Source organism: Scardinius erythrophthalmus (assembly GCF_964197995.2).
Source record: "Scardinius erythrophthalmus genome assembly, chromosome: 5".
Taxonomy (NCBI): domain Eukaryota; kingdom Metazoa; phylum Chordata; class Actinopteri; order Cypriniformes; family Leuciscidae; genus Scardinius; species Scardinius erythrophthalmus.
The window spans coordinates 2,573,597-2,598,071 of NC_138225.1; the positions used below are offsets into that span (position 1 = coordinate 2,573,597).

Sequence of the window (24,475 nt, forward strand, 5' to 3'; positions counted from 1 at the left end):
TCTGGTAATCAAGTGAAGACATAAAACATTAATTAAATGTATTTTAATCATATGAAATTAAACAGACTTTTTCGTCAAACAACGTGCTTCACAATTTAAAACATGGAAGAACATTTTTAATTATTCCTTAAAAAATTACATTTTGATCATAATTATTTGTATTAGTGTTGGTATTATTATTACATTGAGACGTATCTGAATTCTACTGTATAACAGTAATATATTTCTGTCAAGTTAAACCGAAACTTTTATTTTGACGGGTTGCCGTGAAGACATTTGAATTTCTGTGTTTATGACGATAGTTTTTCTCAAATGTTCACGAAGTGACTTTCAAAGCGGCTCTTGAGTCTGGAGATGAAGTTCATGCATTCGTGTCCTCATGTCGGCAAAAAGACAGCTTGAGCGTCACACGTGCTTCTGTGTGTGTGTGTGTGTGTGTGTGTGTGTGTGTGTGTGTGTGTGTGTGTGTGTGTGTGGTAAATGAAATCCTCGACTGAGCACATATGCTTTTTATGTTCATTTTTAGAATTCATTAGGGCTGTAACGATACGCGATATAAAACCGCGATATAATAAATTATTTAAAATGGGGCAATTCCAGTGTTATGGACGTGACATTTGCAGTCAAAACTTGAAATATAAATTCTCAGAAAATGCATTTAATACCAATATATTGAAACTTCTGTTTATATATCATAATCCCTTAATAAAGGAGTCCAGACATTAGAAAAATATAAGTATACACGTGCATTTTATATTTCATATGAGGGAAATACACATGCGTTATGGATGTGACACAAAAAAATCTTGAACTTTTAGGTGGCAAAATATTTTTTTGTAATTCTGTGAATTACACTGCGCAAACCAAAAGTAATACTACCCACCGGATATAATACCGGCAAAATATTTTTTGTATGTTAATTTTAATCAATGTTTCATCAACCAATGGCCTGGATTTAATAAATAAGAAGAAGAAATATAGCAGACAATATATAATCACGACATGGAGGCGCTGGCGCGTGAACTGGAACTCGTCTCATAAATAAACCGAAACTCAGCGTATAAGGTAGCCTACTTGCCTGACAGACCTGAGAAATATGTTTATTGTCTACAGAAAGCTTGAAATCTCTACTTTTAAACAAACAATTCAAAACGAAACAAAACTATGTAGTCCGTATGAAATGTGCATTTCTCTCTGGCGCGTTCACAGCCAGATTTTGTATCGTTACAGCCCTAGAATTCATGCACATCTTGGTTGTTTTTGAATGTGATTTCGAAATGTGCATAAAAATAGGTGGTTGGAAACAGAGCTATTGGGCAATTTTAAAAGTTTTATGGACTGTTGTTAAAAGCGATGTGCTATTTCTTCTAAATCTCCTTTTGTTTTCCACAGAAGAAAGAAAGTTGTACAGGTTTGAAATGACATGTAGTTAAATTAAATTATGAACACATTTTTTATTATTCAGTCAGAATTGCGTGATATAAACTCGCAATTTCGAGAAATAAACTACAAAAAATAAAAAAGGTAATTGCGTGTTTATATCTCCCAATTATGACTTTATAACACGCATTTGGGAGATATAAAGTCAGAATTGCGTGTTATTTCGTCAGAATTGTGAGATATATAGATATAAGTCTTTTTAGAATTGGACTTTTATTTTATAACACGCAATTGTGACTTTATATCTTGCAATTGTGAGAAATAGCTTTGTGAATCTCAGTAACATTGAAATTTCAAACAGTTCTCTTGACTGAACAAACTCATTTCGTTCTTCACTATATCTTGTTGTTGAACTTTTTTATTGAAAGGATGTTTGGCTGATATATATATCACAATATTGCAACATGTGTGTATTTCAGTGGTATATAATGTTTGCCCTGCCTTAATGTGATTTAATTTAGGATTTAGTCACATGAGTTTATAAAATGCATTCAGGAAGGACACCACACCCTAAAACAAGGAACTTTATAAGTATAAATGCACAAACTCCTTCAAACAGAGCAGTGTTACACACACACACACACACACACACTCTTACAGTTCGTTTCTCTCCTGTCGTCTCAGTTTACACCAGTAATGCAGACATGATCCAGCCTGGTTTGACACCACTACAGCCCAGCTTGGATGACCTGATGGACATACCGGGTGAGTTTAATGAACATCATATATCAGTCTTTATTATACTGACATTGCTCAGCTTCATAACTCTAACTTAATTGTTTTATAAGCCGTGTGCCGCTCTGCACCCGTGTCCTGGTGCCTCAGACGCACACCAGCAACAGGAAAATCGAGTCATAGAATGCTAATAAGAAATATAACTTAAATTAAATATAGCCATATTATTTAAAAAAAAATATTTCAGTAGTCATATATTAATAAATATTCATGAACAATATGGTTTTTGAATGTTAATGAAGAATATAAATGATATAGAATATATAATTAAAATAAATTAAATATTATTTATAATATAATCGTTATTTTATAAATGATTTTTTGATATAATTTTTTATTAATATTAATAAACATATACAAGTAAATGTAAAAAAATCAATCATTGTTTCATATTAATATATTGATTAATATTTATTAACAAATCGTTTTATCTGTTAATAAGAAATATAATTAAATATCAACTGAATACAATACCTCATATATATATATATATATATATATATATATATATATAATAATGTCATAATACTGTATATATCATATAATATAATAATTATTTTAATAATTTTTAGTATTAATTAATTTATTAATATTTATAAACATATATAAATAATGTAATTAAATAACTCAATTAAGAAAATTCAGTCATTGTTCAATATTAGTAAATTGATTGATATTTATGAACAAACGTTTTATCTGTATTTTGAATGTTAATAAGAAATAAAAATTAAATATCAACTAAATACATTAACTCATATAATTAAATATATATTAATTTATTAGTATTTATAAACATATAAATAATGTAATTAACTCATCAATGTTCAATATTATCAATGTTCAATATTAGTAAATTGATTAATATTCATGAACAATACATTTTATCTGTAATTTGAATGTTAATAAGAAATTTAAACTGAATAGTGACTCATATAATTGAATATATCATATAATATAATATTTTTAAATTAGTTTTAATATTGATTCAGTGATTAATATGAACATGTATAATAAATAAAGGGACATGGTGATGTCAATAGACAATAATTGCGACCATCCATTCACCATGTCCCTTTAGGGTAATAAACTAATTAAAATAATTTGCATTAATTAGAAATGCAAAAAAAAAAAAAAAAAGCCTTAAGAATGGTACAAAATAAATAGGTGATAAATTTACTGTTTACTTGTGGATTCTTTGTTTCCAAGTAGCGTTGATGACTACTATTGGATAAGTTCCTCATTGACAGGGTCATTTAGAGGTGAAAGAGTCAATGACTGAAGAGTGGAAGTAGTGAAGGAGAGTCAGCACGTGATCAGCCCAGCGATGAGTTTACTTTAGCACAACTGCATCATTCACTCATTCATGGACCCATTTATCCTGTGTAAACAATACACTTTACCATAGGGCTGAGCAGTATGGACAGAACACAAGATTCTTTGTGATTTTAAGTGCAATTTTGGCAAATATATTTACTTTTAATGCAGTGTTTCAGTTTTCAAAAACACATCAGGAGGAAATTAAAATCAGCAGCGTTCTGGTTGGCGAACATCTTTTGCACACTGACGAGAATGTTAAATAATGACTTTAAATTGCAGCTTTTTGTGATTTTAGAAATTGCATGTACTCATATGGCAATTTTATTGGGATTGTGACATTGCACAGCCCTAATGTGCAGTCAAAGACAGTTGCTCAAAATAAACGTGTTGATCAGGATCACTGATCTGGGGTCAGTTGCATAGCTATTTTGTTTGGACTGCGTCTTAAGGACAAGTAATACTTTTGGTAAAAATCTATATTTTTATGTAACTGACTTTTAAAAAAAAAAGTCCCCCTGTGGTGAAAATCCAGTTTTTAATGTAGTTTATGTGTCTATGTGGTGTTTTTAATACGCTTTAAGACAAACCATGTGTAAATTCATAAGTCGACACCATTGCGGAGTATTTTCTCCTTAAAACTGCAGTGAACCAAAGACAGTCTCAAAAACACGCTTTGAAATCGCTGGTGTTTCTGACGTCACAAACTACCTTGTAGGGCTGTATTCTCCCAGTCGATTAGTCGATTATTTGGTCGATACGTTCTGGCTCGACCAAAATTCTGATTGGTCGATTTTTTTCCGCGTTCATTTCATTAGTTTTGTCGCGTTCATTTCATCAGGTGGAAAGCACTAATTGCTAATGGGGGTGTTTTCAGAGCACCCCTGTTTCACAGGTAACAGTCTGTCTTCAGAACACCCCCCTTGTTTTCACTTCTTTTGGATTAGCCCAACTCACCGGAGAAGACGGACAGATTGAAGAAAGTAGACTACTAGAAGGTTTGCTGAATATTACTTGATCTGGTTTGTTTAATAAATATTATTTTTTTTATTAAAGTGGACGTGCCTTTTGTGTTTAAGAGTAAAAGCTTTAAGTTAATAGTCTATTCGTGTCTCAGCCGCGAAGCTGAGCTCCTATGTTCAGCCCATAGACTGTAAAAAATATGTTCAGCCTCACTCTGTGCGAGCTGCACAGAGCGGCTGAAATTATAGTGTCTGTCAGTTATTATAAAACATATGACAGAAACAATTGTCTAAATTATGTTACATATTCCTCAAAAGTTCTTGTCATGATATCACTAGTTGACAACATAGTAGCCTACTATTTTCGGAAATCATAGGCTATGATATTGCGCAGGTGCACATGATGCAACGCTGTCAGAGCCGACAGACTCGTGTGTCAGACTCATTTCAGTGCAAATTAATTACGTCAAAAACGATTTAATACTGCAAATAGCCTACTATTTTTTTATGTTTATTTATAATTCATTTAGACGGACAACAAGGCTACCAAGTACTGCGCACAGTGCGCAGCTAATTAACGTTTTTTTTCTAACGTCATTTTTAGTCGATTTTTAGTCGAAAACTTCAGGACTTCAGTCGACCAAGATTTTCAACGTGTGATCGTCAACCAGTGGATCTCTGAGCTGAGTGAGTGAGTGGAGGCGGGGCTCATTTGCATATTCATAGAACAGCGCATACTAAATGAAGCAAGGGTGTCGAGTTACATTCAAGATATTTTAAGGCATGAAGAATTTTTTTCGGCATGAAGAATTTTTTTCAAGGAAAAAACTTTTAAATATGTAATTTTGGTGATCAGATGAGTTTTAGGGATAAAATTATTGACTACAGGGAGTGTGTGAGTGAGTGAGTGAGTGAGTGAGTGAGTGAATGAGTGTGTGTGTGTGTCATTATCGTGATGTATTGTAATACCATGTGTGCCTAATACTCGATAATGTCAGCTTCCATCGTAATTATGATATCAGTGTAGACACACAACCCTACTAGCAGATATCCGGATGTGTTCTGGATCAAGGCCTCTGCAATGGACTTCAGCAGTTGTGTGTGTGTGTGTGTGTGTGTGTGTGTGTGTGTGTGTGTGTGTGTGTGTGTGTGTGTGTGTGTGTGTGTGTGTGTGTGTGTGTGTGTGTGTGTGTGTGTGTGTGTGTGTGTGTGTGTGTGTGTGTGTGTGTGACTGTCATGTTCCTGGCAGTGTCTGCTGTGGTCAGCTGGCAGGACTCCGTCACGAGGACGTGCTGGCGGTCCGTCACACTCATTCTGGCACTGCCAGGTTCCTCACAGATGTCAACACACACTCCACTGGATCTGAGTGAAGGCTGGTCGCAGTGTGCATGTGACCCGCTTATTAAACGGCCGAATGAAGCCCACATCATCCGAGGTGGAAAATACCTTTCCCAGCAGGCGTTATGATTGGTTGCATGTGGGTTTGGCAGGTCTAGGGCAATAGTTTAGAGACTGTGAGAGACTAAACCATGTTGCATGGACACTTGCTTGTAGTGGAGACAGAGTAGTCGCTGCTTATGGTGTTTAATGTGTCTCGTCATTAGAAATCATTTTAAAACCATTTTCAGGTGGATTTTTCTGAAGAAAATGTGAGTCATGCTTGCGATTTGTTTTGTGTTCTGAGTGTTTTAGCTCATTAGCCCTAAGTATATGCAAAGGTAGTAGTGATGCTTGTTTTATTATTATAAAAGTAGAAAAATTCTAAATGTGATAATCATTTGTTAACAAACAAGTATTCACTACTTCAATGAGCTCATTGTTTCTGTATTGAATTATATTACATTGTTAAAATTATTACCTTTTTCGCTAACTGTGATTTTGTATATGTACATTTCTAAAATGTCCGCATTAACCTTATTCTCATTGCTTTGTAGATATCTTCATGAGTTTGCGCGGGCCGGCGCCGGAGCACGTGGGCTATTCAGACTGCAGCTTCTACGAGAGTTCGTCCAGCGGGGCGTTTCAGTCGACTCCTGCCTCTGCGGTCGCCAGTCAGATGATACACACCGGGTCTCTGCTAACACAGGTGACACACTGATTCACAGTGAAAACAACACTAGTTAGTGGTCTTGAGAAAAAACACTTCTGTCACTAAAAAATGTTTAAAAATTCTTAAACATTGTTTTAAAAATTTAAAAACGCTCCCTCATCTGCCACTTTTCATATTCCAGAGTTTTACTTTTGAACCTACAAATGACTCTTGTGAACACTGATTAATAATATTTTTTATATATATATGTACATGCATTTTTTTTATATCTTTAATTTTTAAATTTTATGTATTTTATTTTTTAAGATTTTAATGTTGAAATGTGTACCACTCTTTTAACCATGCTAATTATTATATTGCATTATATTAATTATATTATATTAACATGGTTATAAGCATAGTATACATTTCAACATTAAAATATATATAAAAAAATTATATTCAATATTTTATTAATAATTAAATAAAAAAATATACATTAAGAATTCAATTAAATGATTATAAATATATTCTATTTAATATTTATTTATTTAAATATTTTGCTGTTGAAATGTGTACTATGCTTTAGACTATTAATTTTTAAAATTGAATGAATTTTCCCAAATTTATAAGACTTTTTTCAAATAATTTCACTTTTATTTGTTGTAATTTTATGCCTCCTCTCCCAGCTGGAAATGTATTATACTAATGTGGTTATAAGCATAGTATATACTGTATTTCATACATAGTATACAAAAAAAAACTAAAATAATAAATTCAATAAAAAATATAAATAATTATATTATATTTAATATGTAAGTATTTATTAATTAATTAATTTGTTCATTGAAACATTTTTATTTTGAAATGTGAATTTTTAAAACTGAATTAATTTCCACAAAATTATAAGGCACAAACATTGTCAAATAATTTGACTTTTGTTTGTTTTCATCTGTAGCCTCCTCTCTCAGCTGGAAACTTATCCCAGCCCTCCTCATCTGTAAACCTGCCTGGACCCAGTTATCATCGCCAGACCCTAAACCCCGACATGACCTTCAACCCCAGTGCTGAACCCTCAGATCCCAAGTTCAAAGGTCACACAGCAGAATACATCAGTGACTTCCATCCCTCTCTGAACCTGTCGTCCGGCATGACCCCGTACACTCAGCAGACGTCGTTCAACACTGAGATCGCTCAGGAAAACCCTTACCCGGCAACCTGTCTCAGGCACAGATATTCCTCCAGCCAATCAGAGACCACGTCCACGGTTATCACACACACCGGCTCTGCCATGAGCGCAATCCCATCGGAAACCCAGCATGGACACGGATACTCCAGTGTTGCTGAGATGTTTCCATCTTCCACCTGCATGTCTTTGAGTTACGAGCCCATAAACGTGTCTCAGCCCTCGGGCGCCCTCTCTCACTGCTTTTCTGTGCCGCAACAAGTGGGCGTGGCTTCCGGCAGGGGGAAGCACAAACACAAGACTGGAGGAGCCCCATTGGTTCCCATGGCGATGACCTCATCCATAGCCCCACCCACTCAGACGAGCTGCCTGGCCAATCTGCTCTCTTCCAGATCTCACGAGCGTATGTAGATGTTTGATTCATTTGTCTCTTTTTTTCCCTACTTGGCCTTATTCAATTTGATTTTAGTGAGAATCTGAACGTTTAAAAGAATTTAGCATGTTCAAAACAATTGAAGCTTATATGAAACAACTAAAACTGAAACTTTTAAAAATAATTTCTGTTCATTGTATTAAAGCTGAAAAAAAAAAGATTTTTAATGTTTTTAAAAGAAGTCTCTTATGCTCACCAAGGCTGCATATATTTGATAAAAAACTGTAATATTGTTAAATATTATGACAATTTATTTATTTGAATATATTTTAAAGTGTAATTTATATCCTGTGATCAAAGCTGAATTTTCAGCATCATTACTCCAGTCTTCAGTGTCACATGATCCTTCAGAAATCACTCTAATATGATGATTTGATGCTCAAGAAACATTTATTATAATTATCAGTGTTGAAAACAGTTGTGTACAATTTTTTCAGGATTCTTTGATGAATAGAAAGTTCAAACAGTAAGAATTTTTTTTATTTTTTTCATTGGGAAATAAAAGAAATCAATACTTTTATTCATTAAGGATGCATTAAATTGATCAAAAGTTACAGTAAAGACATTTATAATATTACAAAATATTAAATTTCAAATAAATGATGTTCTTTTGAACTTCCTGCTCATCAAAGAATAAATGTTTCTTGAGCATCAGATCATCATATTAGAATGATTTCTGAAGGATCATGTGACACTGAAGACTGGAGTAATGATGCTGAAAATTCAGCTTTGATCACAGGAATACATTACACTTTACTATATATTCACATAGAAAACAATTATATTAAATTGTCATAATATTTAACTGTATTACAGTTTTTGTTGTACTTTTAATCAAACAAATGTAGCCTTGGTGAGCAGAAGAGACTTCTTTTAAAAAAATCTCACCGATCCCAAACTTTTGAACGGCAGTGTATATGTACTAAAATATTTTTTTTTATATCTCCAGGAAAAACATCATTGAGTTTTGATGCTCCTTCAACGGGATTAAAAGGCCACAGACCAATATCACCCATCTCTCCGGTAAGATCCTGAACAAAACCTTTACAGCTCACTGTAAAACAAGTGAAAATAATACAAGCACACTGACAGAGATTTAGACAAGAGAGACTGGAGTAATGATGCAGAAAATTCAGCTTTGATCAAAGGAATATAATTACATTTTAAAATGTATTCACATGGAAAACAGAATTCTTAAATTGTAATAATATTTCACAATATTACTGTTTTTTTATCTAATAAATGCAGCCTTGGTGAGCAGAAGAGTCTTTAAAAATATTAAAAAAATCTACTGTTTTTTTAGCTTTTTCTTGTAATTTATACTGAAAACTCAAGTACACTCAAAAAATGACTTTCTTTTGAAAATTTAGCTTTGCATCACAGGAATATAATTACATTTTAAAGTATAATTACATTGTATTCACATGGAAAACAAGTTTTTTCTGTGTTTTTTTTTTATCAAATAAATGCAGCCTTGGTGAGCATAAGAGACTTATTAATATATATATATATATTACAAAATTGACTGTTTTTTAGCTTTTTCTTGTAACTTATGCTGAAAACTCAAGTACACTCAAAAAAATTACTTTCTTTTGAATATTGAACATGCAAAGTATACAACATAAATAATGAATAACCAAAAAGGTGATGTCATCCAGATAACTCTTCATATCTTGGATGATAAGAATGCATTTTTTTCTTCTTCTCCATAACAGGCAAAAAGCAGCAGTCGTGGAGGATCCCAGATTTCCCACAATCCCCCCTGGTCCTCTCCTGCCATCGCTCCTCTGTCACCGTTACACATGTCAGGCCACAGCGGCACCTCGCAGGGACACACCATTTCATCTCTGCTCGCGCAACAAACGCCACTTCTCATCCCCAAAACAGAAAAACTCTCCCCGGTTCAAATGCACACGAGTGACAGGACCAGTTTAACAGGTGTGTTTTAACAGATTTGTGTGGTTTTAATGCATCCCGTCACACAGTTTCAGTATATTTACAATCATATAATATCACAGATAATAACTCAAGCATTGTGTTTTATTTTCGAAAGTAAGAAAAAGTTGTGATTACCTTCTTATTTTTTTATGCCGTGGCTGAAATAAGCATCCATAGAAATGTCTTTGTGTATTTTAGTTACTTTTTCAGGAAACATAAACATATATAGCCTATATATATTTTTTTAGCAAAAAACTTTATTAACATTATGGGCCCTATCTTACACCTGCGCAATGTTTTTTGTGTATTTTGCTAGTTTCAGCCCGACGCAGTTATCATTTTCATGTCCTGCGCCACGTTGTTTAAATAGCAAATGCATTTGCGCCCATCTGTGGCCCATGGGCTGCTGGTCTGAGAACGAGGTGTGTGTTCTGGCGCATTGTTGGAGCGTTGCTGTTTTGAGGAACAGAAATAGACTGAGCCATTGACCGACTGAAACCTGGGCTAAAGTCAATGGCGCAATATTTTTTATGGTATTTAAAGAGCGCGTTAGTAATGTGCGCCTATAGGCGGGTCCACAACACGCGTACACTCTGCTTATTACACACACAGGGACGCACAGCAGCGCACAAACATGACAAATATTTAAAATAAAAGGATTACAATGTAAAAGATTATTATTGTGTACATAAAGATATGGTGAATCCGGCTTGTCCCGTAGATGTTCTGCTTGCACACTTTTACCTCACGAGCAGATCCGTTTGCTCTCTGGAGACGCGTTCGGTCTTTTCACTATCAAATCCCGTCATGTAAATAGCAAATCTGCCATGGCGCGAGCGCAACTGGCATTTAAAGGGAATGGGAGATGAGACTCTGATTGGTTTAACGCACGTAAATCCCAAAACACACCCATTACTCATTAAGAGAATAGGACAACCCTTTTAGACCATGCGCCGGGAGCGCCGACCATTTTTCCCGTCGTTAAACTAGCAGAAGTGGATTCAGACACGCCCTAAGTGAACTTTAGACCATACGCTTTAGACCATGCGCTTAGATTGTTAAAATAGGGCCCTATAAGTAGCCTAATCCTCAAGGAACATATTAAAATACTTTAACGTTTTATCTCTTTTTTTTTGTTCGCAATTGTGAGTTTGTATCTTAGATAATAAAAAATGTGTGAAATTGTGAGAAATAAACTGCAAGGGGGAAAAAGTTGTCCTCTTAAATTTATTGAAATTTCTTAAGTTTGGCTGAAATAAGCTTCCATAGAAATGTCTTGTGTATTTCAGTTACTTTTTCAGGAAGCATGGGGCAGACGTCACCTACGAATCCACCGGAGAAAAACCCAGAGGAGTTTCCTGGAAAAGCCAAGATGGAGTCCACAAGAGTAAAGTCACAAATCCACCCGCTGTGCATGTTTGTTTTATAACCATGCGGTTCATGTTGTGTCGCTAATGTCGTGTTGTTTTACAGACAGACACGCGACGGATCACACACATTTCTGCCGAGCAGAAGAGACGGTTCAACATCAAGCTCGGCTTTGACACGCTTCACAGTCTGGTGACCACTCTCAGTTCACAGCCGAGTATAAAGGTAACACTCCTGTCAGTGACTACTAGAGCTGGGACGACACGCCTATCTCCCGATTCGATACTATCACAATACTTGGGTGCCGATATGATATGTATTGCGATTTTTTTTTTTTAATTAAGAATTGCGATTCAATATTGCCATATATTGCAATTTTTTAACACTAGACCATCGGGAAAAGTTAAATCATACACTTATACAGACTGTACATGAGTCATATTTACAACGACAAATCACATCTTTCTGACTTTTATTTCAGAAGGATCATACAGTACTACATAAATAGAATAAATTATTTCTAGAATAAATTACTCAAAAAAAATCATTTTTTTAACAGTCACTTGTCGCCACTTAGTGTACATGTATTTTTAATAATGTTTAAATGGTGTAATATTTGTGAATTTGATTATGTAGCTGCTTTTTCTTGCGAGTGCCGTCAAGATTACTCTCTGGTGCCGTGAGACTCCGCCCACACGCTGTTCTGATTGGCTGACTCCGCCCACACACTGTTCTGATTGGCTGACTCCGCCCACATGCTGTTCTGGTTGTCTGACTCCGCCCACACGCTGTTCTGGTTGTCTGACTCCGCCCACACGCTGTTCTGATTGGATGTGGGCTTTGATTGATTTTGACGCATCTCACAGTCGCGTCGCGTCTAGTGTGGACAGACAAATTATTTGTCGCTGGAATCTTATCGCATCGCGTCTGGTTAGGACACGGTGTTAGTGTTAGTATGTGATCAAACCTCTAGCATTAACATTAAGTTCAGTGTGAGCTTCATGCTCCAGACATATTTTTTATATCATCTCATAACTCGGCATTACGCTTCTGTCACTTTAAGACCTGACGCACTGATCCAATATACTGTTACACATGCGTTTTCTTTCTCAGCTGTTTATATTCACTTAAAGGGGTCATGACATGAGAAACCAAATTTGCCTTGATCTTTTGGCATATAAGAGGTCTTTGTACCATTAAAACGTCCTGCAAGTTTCATAGCTTAAGACGTCCTCCCCATTATAAACGAATCATTTATTTAATCAAGCTCTAAATACAGCTCGTTCTGGATCCATGGTATGAAGTGACGTCACGGTACGAAGTGACGTAGCAGTCGTTTGCATATGACCGCCTCCAGCGTAGACAACTACGCTTCAAGCGCAAGATAACTACGCCTCATTTCATCATCGCATCTTTCACGCGCTTCACATGTGTTCAGTCGACGTGCAGCGAGTGGGTCCGTTTACAAGAAGATTGCGATGTCACGCAGATGTGCTGTTCCTGGCTGTGGACAAACAACATGTTTGAATAATATACGCTGCTGAAAGATCCAGACGTCAGGGGAAGATGGATGCAGTTTATTTTTCGCGGACGTCCCAGTCACGGCAGTGTTAATTTAAGCGTGTGTTCTCCACATTTCAAGGATGAGTGACAGTTGAGAACAATCGCAGTTTGATGCTGGCTTTGCCAGAAAACTTTTGTACAAGATAAGGCCGTGTGGACTATTCTGGTCTACACAACGACGACGCAAACTGTAAGTAATGTAGGCTATTTAAAACTTAAAACTTTTTTAAAACGTTAATTGCAGTTTAATTCATTATGAATAATCACCGTGTTTTTTAGCCTACTTATTGTTTTATAACCGTCATGTTCATGCCCCGTAGGCTATTAAAAGATGTAGGCTGTTAAACTGACAAAATAGTTTCACACTTTCTATGTGGACGGGCTGATGCATTCTTAGTTGTGTTGATGGTTCATTTCTTCTGATTCCGACTCAAACATCATTGCAATCGCCATCGCCTCGCACGCATCAACCGCTACTATGGTAACGGTAAACACAGCTCCGCAAAATCCGCACGTTTTGAAAAGGGGGCGTTAACAATTGATGCATAGGCACTGACGTTATCCAATCATAACAGTGGGTGTTAACACTGAACTCTTAAAGGGGAAACACCCCCAAAACAGACTGTTTGAATCAGAGCATGAGAAACAGGGTGGGAAAAGGTCATAAATCACTAAATTTTAAACGTTTTTTGTCCAAAAAACTATAGTAATACTATAATTGCACCTAAGGGAACACAATAAAAGAAAAGAAAAAAACATGTCATGACCCCTTTAAAACTACAAATTATTTGTCGCTGGAATCTTATCGCGTCTGGTTAGGACAGGGTGTAACGCTCGTACTCTCGTTCCCACTGGTCTCAGATCAGTAAGGCCACCACCCTGCAGAAGACAGCGGAGTACATCAGTAAGATGCAGCAGGAGAGAGCTCAGCTCCACGAGGAGGCTCAGAGACTGAGAGACGAGATCCTGGTGCTCAACTCTGCCATCAAGTGAGTGAGCTTCAGCTGCGTTACCCTCTGACTTCAACATTAATGTGTGATGGTGATTGTTAGGGATGCACCGATATGAAAAATCTGGCCGATACGATAATCTTTATATTTGAAAGCCCATAACTGATATATTTGCCGATAAATCTGAATCCAAATTTTTATATAATTTTTGAGAGCCTGATTGCAAAAACAAAAGTCTCACCATTAAAAGCCATGTCCCAAGCACACAATTATAATGATGTTCTCAATATAATTTTAATGTAGCCTATATGACAGACTTGTGTTGCATTTAACTGTATTTTAATTTTTTGAAGTGATTTCTACGGAAGCGTATTGCATTCACTTGAGGAAAAAAAATCTACTCTGTTTTTCTGAATTAACGAGTTAATTATCTCAGAATTACGAGATAATTTTTCATGAATACAAATTTTTTGCTCTGTTTTTCTGAATTAATGACTTAATTATCTCAGAATTATGAGATTATTTTTCATAAAAAAATAGTTTGTTCTGTTTTTCTGAATTAACGACTTAATTATCTCAGAATTATGAGATAATTTTTCATTTAAAAAAAAATTGCTCTGTTTTTCTGAATTAATGACTTAATTATCTCAGAATTCTGAGATAATTAAGTAATTTATTCAGAAAAACAGAGCAAATATTTTTATTTCAAGTAAAAATGATCTCAGAATTCTGAGATAATTAACTCATTAATTCAGAAAAACAGAGCAAAAAAAAATTATTCATGAAAAATTATCTCGTAATTCTGAGATAATTAAGTCATTAATTCAGAAAAACAGAGTAGATTTTTTTCCTCAAGTGAATGCAATACGCTTCCGTAGATTTCCAATCATATTTCAAGCAATTCAAAACCATCATGTTAAACATTGCGCATCTGAAGAGTCTCAGCTGAAGGAAATAATCCATTATTTAACGGCTTTAATATATCGGCCAAATTTTCATATCAGGCCGATAACGTTAACATTAAAAATTAACATATATCAACCGATACCGATATGTGGCCGATATATCGCGCATCCCTAATGATTGTATCTGATCTGTTTGTATGCAGTGTGTGTCAGCAGCAGCTTCCGGCCACAGGCGTCCCAATCACACGACAGCGATTCGACCACATGAGAGAGAAGTTCAGAGAGTACGTGAGGGCTCAAACGCTGCAGAACTGGAAGTTCTGGATTGTATCCTTCAAAGCTTACATCCTACAGTCTTCCTAATCTGAAACAAAGACTAGGAATAATTCACCCCAGAATAAAAATGTACTCTTCCACCACATGCCTTCCCCGATCTTTATGACTTTCTTTCTTCAGATAAACACAAACGAATCTAGACGGTAATCCAAACGACACTAGTCAATGTCTTCTGAAGTGAAACAATAGGTGTGTGTAGGAAAAATACTCATATTTGTAGCTTTTTAACCGGTCTACTGTCACACAAGCAAGAGAAATTGATTATTCTCCTAAAAATGTTTATCTGAAGAAAGAAAGTCATAGGAGAGCAAATGATGAGAAGTTTAACTATCCCTTTAAGGCTAGACACCCAGGGTGAATAGGGTAAAAATATTAACTAATAGATATCAATATTCTTCCCCAGTTGATGGACAGTGCTGGGCAGATTACCTCCAATTTACTACTTTTTGAGTACTTTTTACAACAATCAAAACAAAACACTTACTAAAAAAGATTAAAACACATTTTATTTGTTTAGCTGCATGTCATGTGACCATTTACCGACATCAGAGAACAGTTCATTTATTATTATTCTTTATTATTATTATTGGGTTAATTTTATTATTGAACTTGTTATTTTATAATCTCAGGGGATACTTCAAATAAATATATAAGGTTAAAGTTATTAAAATTGTGAGAATAACATGTAATCAATAAAAAAGTAACTGTACTCTGATTACGAGTATTTTAAACGTGATATATAATCTAATTACAAGTCCTTCATTTGTTGGAATATGATTACGTAATCCAGATTACATGTAATCATTTACTACCCAGCAACTGTTGATTGATTACATTAAGAATTCCTAAAATTTTGTATATTAAAAGATTTATGAAATGTTACAAATGAGGCATTATCTAAATTAAATATGCACACATTTGCATACATTTACAGAACAGAAATCGGATAAAGCCATGTTCAAAATTCTTAATTTTGTTGACATATTAGTTAAAGTTTTTTATTTTTATTACTCCAATCAGAAAATACTATCAACATCTAGAAAAAGAAATTCAGCATGTTTCTTGGAATGTTATATAAATCAGGTGATATATTTATATATATATAAACAAACACCTCTGTAGATATTAATAAAACTGTAAAGTTTGGTGTGTGTAAAATTGCAAAAGTGGAGATTTCTGACTTAAACTCACCATTTTTAAAGATATGCATTGAAAGTGAAATCTACAGATGCAAATAGATAAAGTGCATTAAATAAACACTTAAATATGTGTTTTCTCTAGTCTAAAACAACACTTTTGGAAAAGCCCAAAATCTCAAAATTGACCAGTTGCATGAAAAAACAATGTTTTTGCCTGTAGTGTCTCGCCTTGATCATCCAAAACATCTGTTCTGGTCCTATTAGCAGGATTAACTGATATTTTCCTGAACTGAAGCCGTTCCCGTAGTTCAGCATCATCATCGAGCCGCTGTTCGAGTCGTTTAACGGTATGGTGTCGACGGCGAGTGTGGATGATCTGTGTCGCAGCACTCTCTCCTGGCTGGACCAGCACTGCTCTCTGCCCGCGCTCAGACCCAGTGAGTGACCTCTACACCCCCCCACCTGTTCACCCTCAGACCTCACAATCATTGCACTTGACCCTTCGCAGGGAGTTTGATTGACAGGCGATCTGACCAATCATAATCCGCCGAATCCACCATTTTTGTCAAACAAAGCAGTCAGGAGAGTTAGTAGGTTAACGTTGGAGGATTTGAACTTGAGAAACGGAGTTTACTGACGTCTTTCCACGGTTAAAACAACATTCCTTCTGATGTTCATTCACATTTATTTGATGCTATAAATGAACTAGAAGTATGAAAAAATGACTTTAAAAAATGACTAAATTTGAAAGGTGAGACTGTTTCATATCAAAAGTAAGCTGGTCTGTCCTGTGTGTCAGCGCGTTGTCAGTGTCCAGTGACTGTTCGCAAAGACCCGCCCCCTTTAGTTACTGTTGCTATGTCCGACAAGCCACGCCTCTCTCATGCCACACCATGTTCTCACGCAGCGAAACACACATCGTGGAGTAGAGAGGACCCTGACAACACACTGACACACAGGACAGACCAGCTTACTTTTGATATGAAACAGTCTCACCTTTCAAATTTGGTAATTTTATAAAAGAAATTTAAACAATAAATACCATTTTTGTGGCTCTTTAATATGTCGTGACAGATCGCTCAGTTAAAGCTGCTCGTGAACCGATCATCTCTTCCTTCTAGTTAAAGGGATATTTCACCGTGGAAAGATGAGTGTGTATTTAAATTGGGTCATTTATGTAGAAATGTGAAATTATTTTAGAAGTTGGTGCCTTCTAGACTGAGGAAAGCCAGAATATGTATCTTTGGCTCATGTGGATGAAAGACAACAACTCCCAGAATGCACTTGCTTCGCTGCCCTACGAGGACACTCCAAGCCACGCCTACCGGTTACAGAGGGCAGTATCGGGAGAAATTGAAAATCGGACTCGAAACTGAAAAGACGGTGTTTTATGGTGAGATCCCCCTATGGGCGGGTCGAACACATGCGGGACGAGCTCCTCCTACTGGCTGGAGTCTCTCGCCTCTGGACTAAAAGCCTCAGATGATGATAAATGACAATTTTTGCGTCATCTGAGGTTTTTTTCCAGACACACAATAAAGAAATCTCTCGTCTCAGGGGGACATGAGGGAGGGAAGCACGGTCATTCCAGAATACTACCGGATTAAGGAATGTTGTTTTAACCGTGGAAAGATGTCAGTACACCATTTTTCAAGTTCAAATCCTCTAACTTTAATCTACTAACTCTTTGTCAGACAAAAATGGCGGATTATGATTGGTCAGATCGCCTGTCAATCAAACTCCCTGCAAAGGGTCAATTCCAGTGTTTCACTTACAGAATTAGATGTGTGCAAACTGTCAAATATATTCAGGAGTACATCACGATTTTGAAATCGCAAAGGCTGCGATTTTTTTTTTTTATGCGCAGCTTGTCAGTGACGTACGGCTCTGTAAACGCTCCATCTAAAAGCACTGTGAGTTTGAGTCACTTATAATGTGCATTTGAAAAAGCAACACGTATCAAACATCTTTACAAACATGAGAAGCATTTATGAACCTCTTGTCCAACAAAAGACGACATTTACTAACATGCATTTACTCCAAACTCACTTCATAACGACAGCTGAGCTCCTCCTGTGAGATGATGAGCTTCTGACACAGAATACGGCAGTCGTGTGTTTATTAGTCGTGTTTAATCAAAGCGTTTCAATCTTCTGATTATTCAGCTACAGCGATACGGGCTTCCTGGAATTATGTGTGTTATCGTACTTCTGCGGCGGGGCATATGTGTGTGAGACGCCCTCTGGTGTTCAGGGGGAAATGTGGTGTGTGTGTGTGTGTGTGTGTGTGTGTGTGTGTGTTGTGTGTGTTATATGCCCTCTGGTGTTCAGATGGATATGTGGTGTGTGTGTGTGTGTGTGTGTGTGTGTGTGTGTGTGTGTGTGTGTGTGTGTGTGTGTGTGTGTGTGTGTGTGTGTGTGTGTGTGTGTTACGCCCTCTGGTGTTCAGATGGATATGTGGTGTGTGTGTGTGTGTGTGTGTGTGTGTGTGTGTGTGTGTGTGTGTGAGACGCCCTCTGGTGTTCAGATGGATATGTGGTGTGTGTGTTTGTATTAGACGCCCTCTAGTGTTCAGATGAAGCAGTGTTTACTACCAATCAGCTGTTCTGCACTGACAAACTGCGCATAAAATAATCGCAGCCTTTGCCAAATCGTGTGCGGTTTCATTGCGATTAATCGTGTAGCGCTAGTTCCTGTGTGTCCAGACAGCAACATAGTGTCGGCCCAGATCCGGCCCACATCTGGTTAGTGTGGAATCCACGTGAACCATGTATGTGGGCCGGATCTGGGCCGACACTATGTTGCTGTCTGGGAAAAGTATTAAAGGGGTGGTTGAATATGATTTGACTTGTCTAACTTTAGTTAGTGTGTAATGTTGCTGTTTGATCATAAACAACAATCTGCAAAGTTACTACACTCAAAGTTCAAAGCAAAGGGAGATATTTGCTTTTAAAGAAATGGCTTTTTAAGGACTACAACAAACGGCTGGTAGAGACTACACCACATTCCTCCCGGTTTAGTGACATCACCAACCCTAGAATTTACATAAACCCCGCCCCCTGAACACCGTTTATAGGTTATCAAGACAGAATATGCTAATCAATGACTAGAAGATAACTACACATCAGCTTCATAAATTCATCAACTAACCATTCAGAAATGTCCTGTTGCTTCTACATGTTGTCACTTCTTCTTGAGTCTCTCCATCATTGTCTGACTCCGGTTTGAACATAAAAGGCTCAAAGTTTTTGAAATTTTCAGTACATGTGTGTGTGAGTGCAGCTGTTGAATCTCCACCCCCTGCGCCGGGAGCAGCAGCTCATTTGCATTTAAAGGGACAGACACAAAAATGGTGTGTTTTTGCACACCCTCAAAAGGTGACAATTTTAACATTTTAACTCTCTCTCTCTCTCTCTCTCTCTCTCTCTCTCTCTCTCTCTCTCTCTCTCTCTCTCTCTCTCTCTCTCTCTCTCTCTCTCTCTCTCTCTCTCTCTCTCTCTCTCCAGCTGTTTTGAGTTCACTCCGTCTGCTCAGCACCTCCACATCAATCCTTTCAGATCCCAGTCTGGTTCCCGAACAGGCCATCCAGGCTGTCAGTCACGGACATTCATCCCTCGGCTACAACCAATGACATTCATCCCTCATCCCTCGGCTACAACCAATGACATTCATCCCTCATCCCTCAGCTGCGCTACAACCAATGACATTCATCCCTCGGCTACAACCAATGGCGTTCATCCAATGACGTTCATCCCTCATCCCTCGGCTGCAACCAATGACATTCATCCCTCATCCCTCAGCTACAACCAATGACATTCATCCCTCGGCTACAACCAATGACATTCATCCCTCATCCCTCAGCTGCGCTACAACCAATGACATTCATCCCTCGGCTACAACCAATGGCGTTCATCCAATGACGTTCATCCCTCATCCCTCGGCTGCAACCAATGACATTCATCCCTCATCCCTCGGCTACAACCAATGACATTCATCCCTCATCCCTCAGCTGCGCTACAACCAATGACATTCATCCCTCGGCTACAACCAATGGCGTTCATCCAATGACGTTCATCCCTCATCCCTCGGCTGCAACCAATGACATTCATCCCTCATCCCTCGGCTACAACCAATGACATTCATCCCTCGGCTACAACCAATGGCATTCATCCCTCGGCTACAACCAATGAAATAAACCATTAAATAAACACTTAAATATGTGTTTTCTCTAGTCTAAAACAACACTTTTGGAAAAGCCCAAAATCTCAAAATTGACCAGTTGCATGAAAAAACAATGTTTTTGCCTGTAGTGTCTCGCCTTGATCATCCAAAACATCTGTTCTGGTCCTATTAGCAGGATTAACTGATATTTTCCTGAACTGAAGCCGTTCCCGTAGTTCAGCATCATCATCGAGCCGCTGTTCGAGTCGTTTAACGGTATGGTGTCGACGGCGAGTGTGGATGATCTGTGTCGCAGCACTCTCTCCTGGCTGGACCAGCACTGCTCTCTGCCCGCGCTCAGACCCAGTGAGTGACCTCTACACCCCCCCACCTGTTCACCCTCAGACCTCACAATCATTGCACTTGACCCTTCGCAGGGAGTTTGATTGACAGGCGATCTGACCAATCATAATCCGCCGAATCCACCATTTTTGTCAAACAAAGCAGTCAGGAGAGTTAGTAGGTTAACGTTGGAGGATTTGAACTTGAGAAACGGAGTTTACTGACGTCTTTCCACGGTTAAAACAACATTCCTTCTGATGTTCATTCACATTTATTTGATGCTATAAATGAACTAGAAGTATGAAAAAATGACTTTAAAAAATGACTAAATTTGAAAGGTGAGACTGTTTCATATCAAAAGTAAGCTGGTCTGTCCTGTGTGTCAGCGCGTTGTCAGTGTCCAGTGACTGTTCGCAAAGACCCGCCCCCTTTAGTTACTGTTGCTATGTCCGACAAGCCACGCCTCTCTCATGCCACACCATGTTCTCACGCAGCGAAACACACATCGTGGAGTAGAGAGGACCCTGACAACACACTGACACACAGGACAGACCAGCTTACTTTTGATATGAAACAGTCTCACCTTTCAAATTTGGTAATTTTATAAAAGAAATTTAAACAATAAATACCATTTTTGTGGCTCTTTAATATGTCGTGACAGATCGCTCAGTTAAAGCTGCTCGTGAACCGATCATCTCTTCCTTCTAGTTAAAGGGATATTTCACCGTGGAAAGATGAGTGTGTATTTAAATTGGGTCATTTATGTAGAAATGTGAAATTATTTTAGAAGTTGGTGCCTTCTAGACTGAGGAAAGCCAGAATATGTATCTTTGGCTCATGTGGATGAAAGACAACAACTCCCAGAATGCACTTGCTTCGCTGCCCTACGAGGACACTCCAAGCCACGCCTACCGGTTACAGAGGGCAGTATCGGGAGAAATTGAAAATCGGACTCGAAACTGAAAAGACAGTGTTTTATGGTGAGATCCCCCTATGGGCGGGTCGAACACATGCGGGACGAGCTCCTCCTACTGGCTGGAGTCTCTCGCCTCTGGACTAAAAGCCTCAGATGATGATAAATGACAATTTTTGCGTCATCTGAGGTTTTTTTCCAGACACACAATACAGAAATCTCTCGTCTCAGGGGGACATGAGGGAGGGAAGCACGGTCATTCCAGAATACTACCGGATTAAGGAATGTTGTTTTAACCGTGGAAAGATGTCAGTACACCATTTTTCAAGTTCAAATCCTCTAACTTTAATCTACTAACTCTTTGTCAGACAAAAATGGCGGATTATGATTGGTCAGATCGCCTGTCAATCAAACTCCCTGCAAAGGGTCAATTCCAGTGTTTCACTCACAGAATTAGATGTGTGCAAACTGTCAAATATATTCAGGAGTACATCACGATTTTGAAATCGCAAAGGCTGCGATTTTTTTTTTTTATGCGCAGCTTGTCAGTGACGTACGGCTCTGTAAACGCTCCATCTAAAAGCACTGTGAGTTTGAGTCACTTATAATGTGCATTTGAAAAAGCAACACGTATCAAACATCTTTACAAACATGAGAAGCATTTATGAACCTCTTGTCCAACAAAAGACGACATTTACTAACATGCATTTACTCCAAACTCACTTCATAACGACAGCTGAGCTCCTCCTGTGAGATGATGAGCTTCTGACACAGAATACGGCAGTCGTGTGTTTATTAGTCGTGTTTAATCAAAGCGTTTCAATCTTCTGATTATTCAGCTACAGCGATACGGGCTTCCTGGAATTATGTGTGTTATCGTACTTCTGCGGCGGGGCATATGTGTGTGAGACGCCCTCTGGTGTTCAGGGGGAAATGTGGTGTGTGTGTGTGTGTGTGTGTGTGTGTGTGTTGTGTGTGTTATATGCCCTCTGGTGTTCAGATGGATATGTGTGTGTGTGTGTGTGTGTGTGTGTGTGTGTGTGTGTGTGTGTGTGTGTGTGTGTGTGTGTGTGTGTGTGTGTTACGCCCTCTGGTGTTCAGATGGATATGTGGTGTGTGTGTGTGTGTGTGTGTGTGTGTGTGTGTGTGTGAGACGCCCTCTGGTGTTCAGATGGATATGTGGTGTGTGTGTGTGCGTGTGTGTTTGTATTAGACGCCCTCTAGTGTTCAGATGAAGCAGTGTTTACTACCAATCAGCTGTTCTGCACTGACAAACTGCGCATAAAATAATCGCAGCCTTTGCCAAATCGTGTGCGGTTTCATTGCGATTAATCGTGTAGCGCTAGTTCCTGTGTGTCCAGACAGCAACATAGTGTCGGCCCAGATCCGGCCCACATCTGGTTAGTGTGGAATCCACGTGAACCATGTATGTGGGCCGGATCTGGGCCGACACTATGTTGCTGTCTGGGAAAAGTATTAAAGGGGTGGTTGAATATGATTTGACTTGTCTAACTTTAGTTAGTGTGTAATGTTGCTGTTTGATCATAAACAACAATCTGCAAAGTTACTACACTCAAAGTTCAAAGCAAAGGGAGATATTTGCTTTTAAAGAAATGGCTTTTTAAGGACTACAACAAACGGCTGGTAGAGACTACACCACATTCCTCCCGGTTTAGTGACATCACCAACCCTAGAATTTACATAAACCCCGCCCCCTGAACACCGTTTATAGGTTATCAAGACAGAATATGCTAATCAATGACTAGAAGATAACTACACATCAGCTTCATAAATTCATCAACTAACCATTCAGAAATGTCCTGTTGCTTCTACATGTTGGCACTTCTTCTTGAGTCTCTCCATCATTGTCTGACTCCGGTTTGAACATAAAAGGCTCAAAGTTTTTGAAATTTTCAGTACATGTGTGTGTGAGTGCAGCTGTTGAATCTCCACCCCCTGCGCCGGGAGCAGCAGCTCATTTGCATTTAAAGGGACAGACACAAAAATGGTGTGTTTTTGCACACCCTCAAAAGGTGACAATTTTAACATTTTAACACTCTCTCTCTCTCTCTCTCTCTCTCTCTCTCTCTCTCTCTCTCTCTCTCTCTCTCTCTCTCTCTCTCTCTCTCTCTCTCTCTCTCTCTCTCTCCAGCTGTTTTGAGTTCACTCCGTCTGCTCAGCACCTCCACATCAATCCTTTCAGATCCCAGTCTGGTTCCCGAACAGGCCATCCAGGCTGTCAGTCACGGACATTCATCCCTCGGCTACAACCAATGACATTCATCCCTCATCCCTCGGCTACAACCAATGACATTCATCCCTCATCCCTCAGCTGCGCTACAACCAATGACATTCATCCCTCGGCTACAACCAATGGCGTTCATCCAATGACGTTCATCCCTCATCCCTCGGCTGCAACCAATGACATTCATCCCTCATCCCTCAGCTACAACCAATGACATTCATCCCTCGGCTACAACCAATGACATTCATCCCTCATCCCTCAGCTGCGCTACAACCAATGACATTCATCCCTCGGCTACAACCAATGGCGTTCATCCAATGACGTTCATCCCTCATCCCTCGGCTGCAACCAATGACATTCATCCCTCATCCCTCGGCTACACCCAATGACATTCATCCCTCATCCCTCGGCTGCAACCAATGACATTCATCCCTCGGCTACAACCAATGACATTCATCCCTCATCCCTCGGCTACAACCAATGACATTCATCCCTCATCCCTCGGCTACAACCAATG

At 38.1% G+C, this 24,475-nt stretch overlaps 1 protein-coding gene across 2 annotated transcripts in view; it reads left to right on the forward strand.

Moving 5' to 3' along the window:
• The window catches only part of mlxipl (MLX interacting protein like), a 47,159-nt gene that overhangs the window by 21,950 nt on the left and 734 nt on the right, over positions 1-24,475 (forward strand). The window contains exons 7-18 of one of the 2 annotated variants that reach the window (XM_081366651.1): positions 2,065-2,145; positions 6,386-6,537; positions 7,439-8,069; positions 9,049-9,122; positions 9,815-10,037; positions 11,327-11,424; positions 11,511-11,630; positions 13,830-13,957; positions 15,027-15,150; positions 16,606-16,735; positions 19,804-20,824; positions 23,866-24,475. The exon at positions 23,866-24,475 is cut by the window's right edge and continues 734 nt beyond it. In XM_081366651.1, coding sequence (XP_081222777.1) covers positions 2,065-2,145; positions 6,386-6,537; positions 7,439-8,069; positions 9,049-9,122; positions 9,815-10,037; positions 11,327-11,424; positions 11,511-11,630; positions 13,830-13,957; positions 15,027-15,150; positions 16,606-16,735; positions 19,804-19,928 — 1,886 coding nt within the window. In that variant the 3' untranslated portion in view covers positions 19,929-20,824; positions 23,866-24,475. Of the gene's footprint in view, positions 1-2,064; positions 2,146-6,385; positions 6,538-7,438; positions 8,070-9,048; positions 9,123-9,814; positions 10,038-11,326; positions 11,425-11,510; positions 11,631-13,829; positions 13,958-15,026; positions 15,151-16,605; positions 16,736-19,803; positions 20,825-23,865 lie in introns of those variants that run through there. The other variant, XM_081366652.1, reaches the window with a different exon arrangement.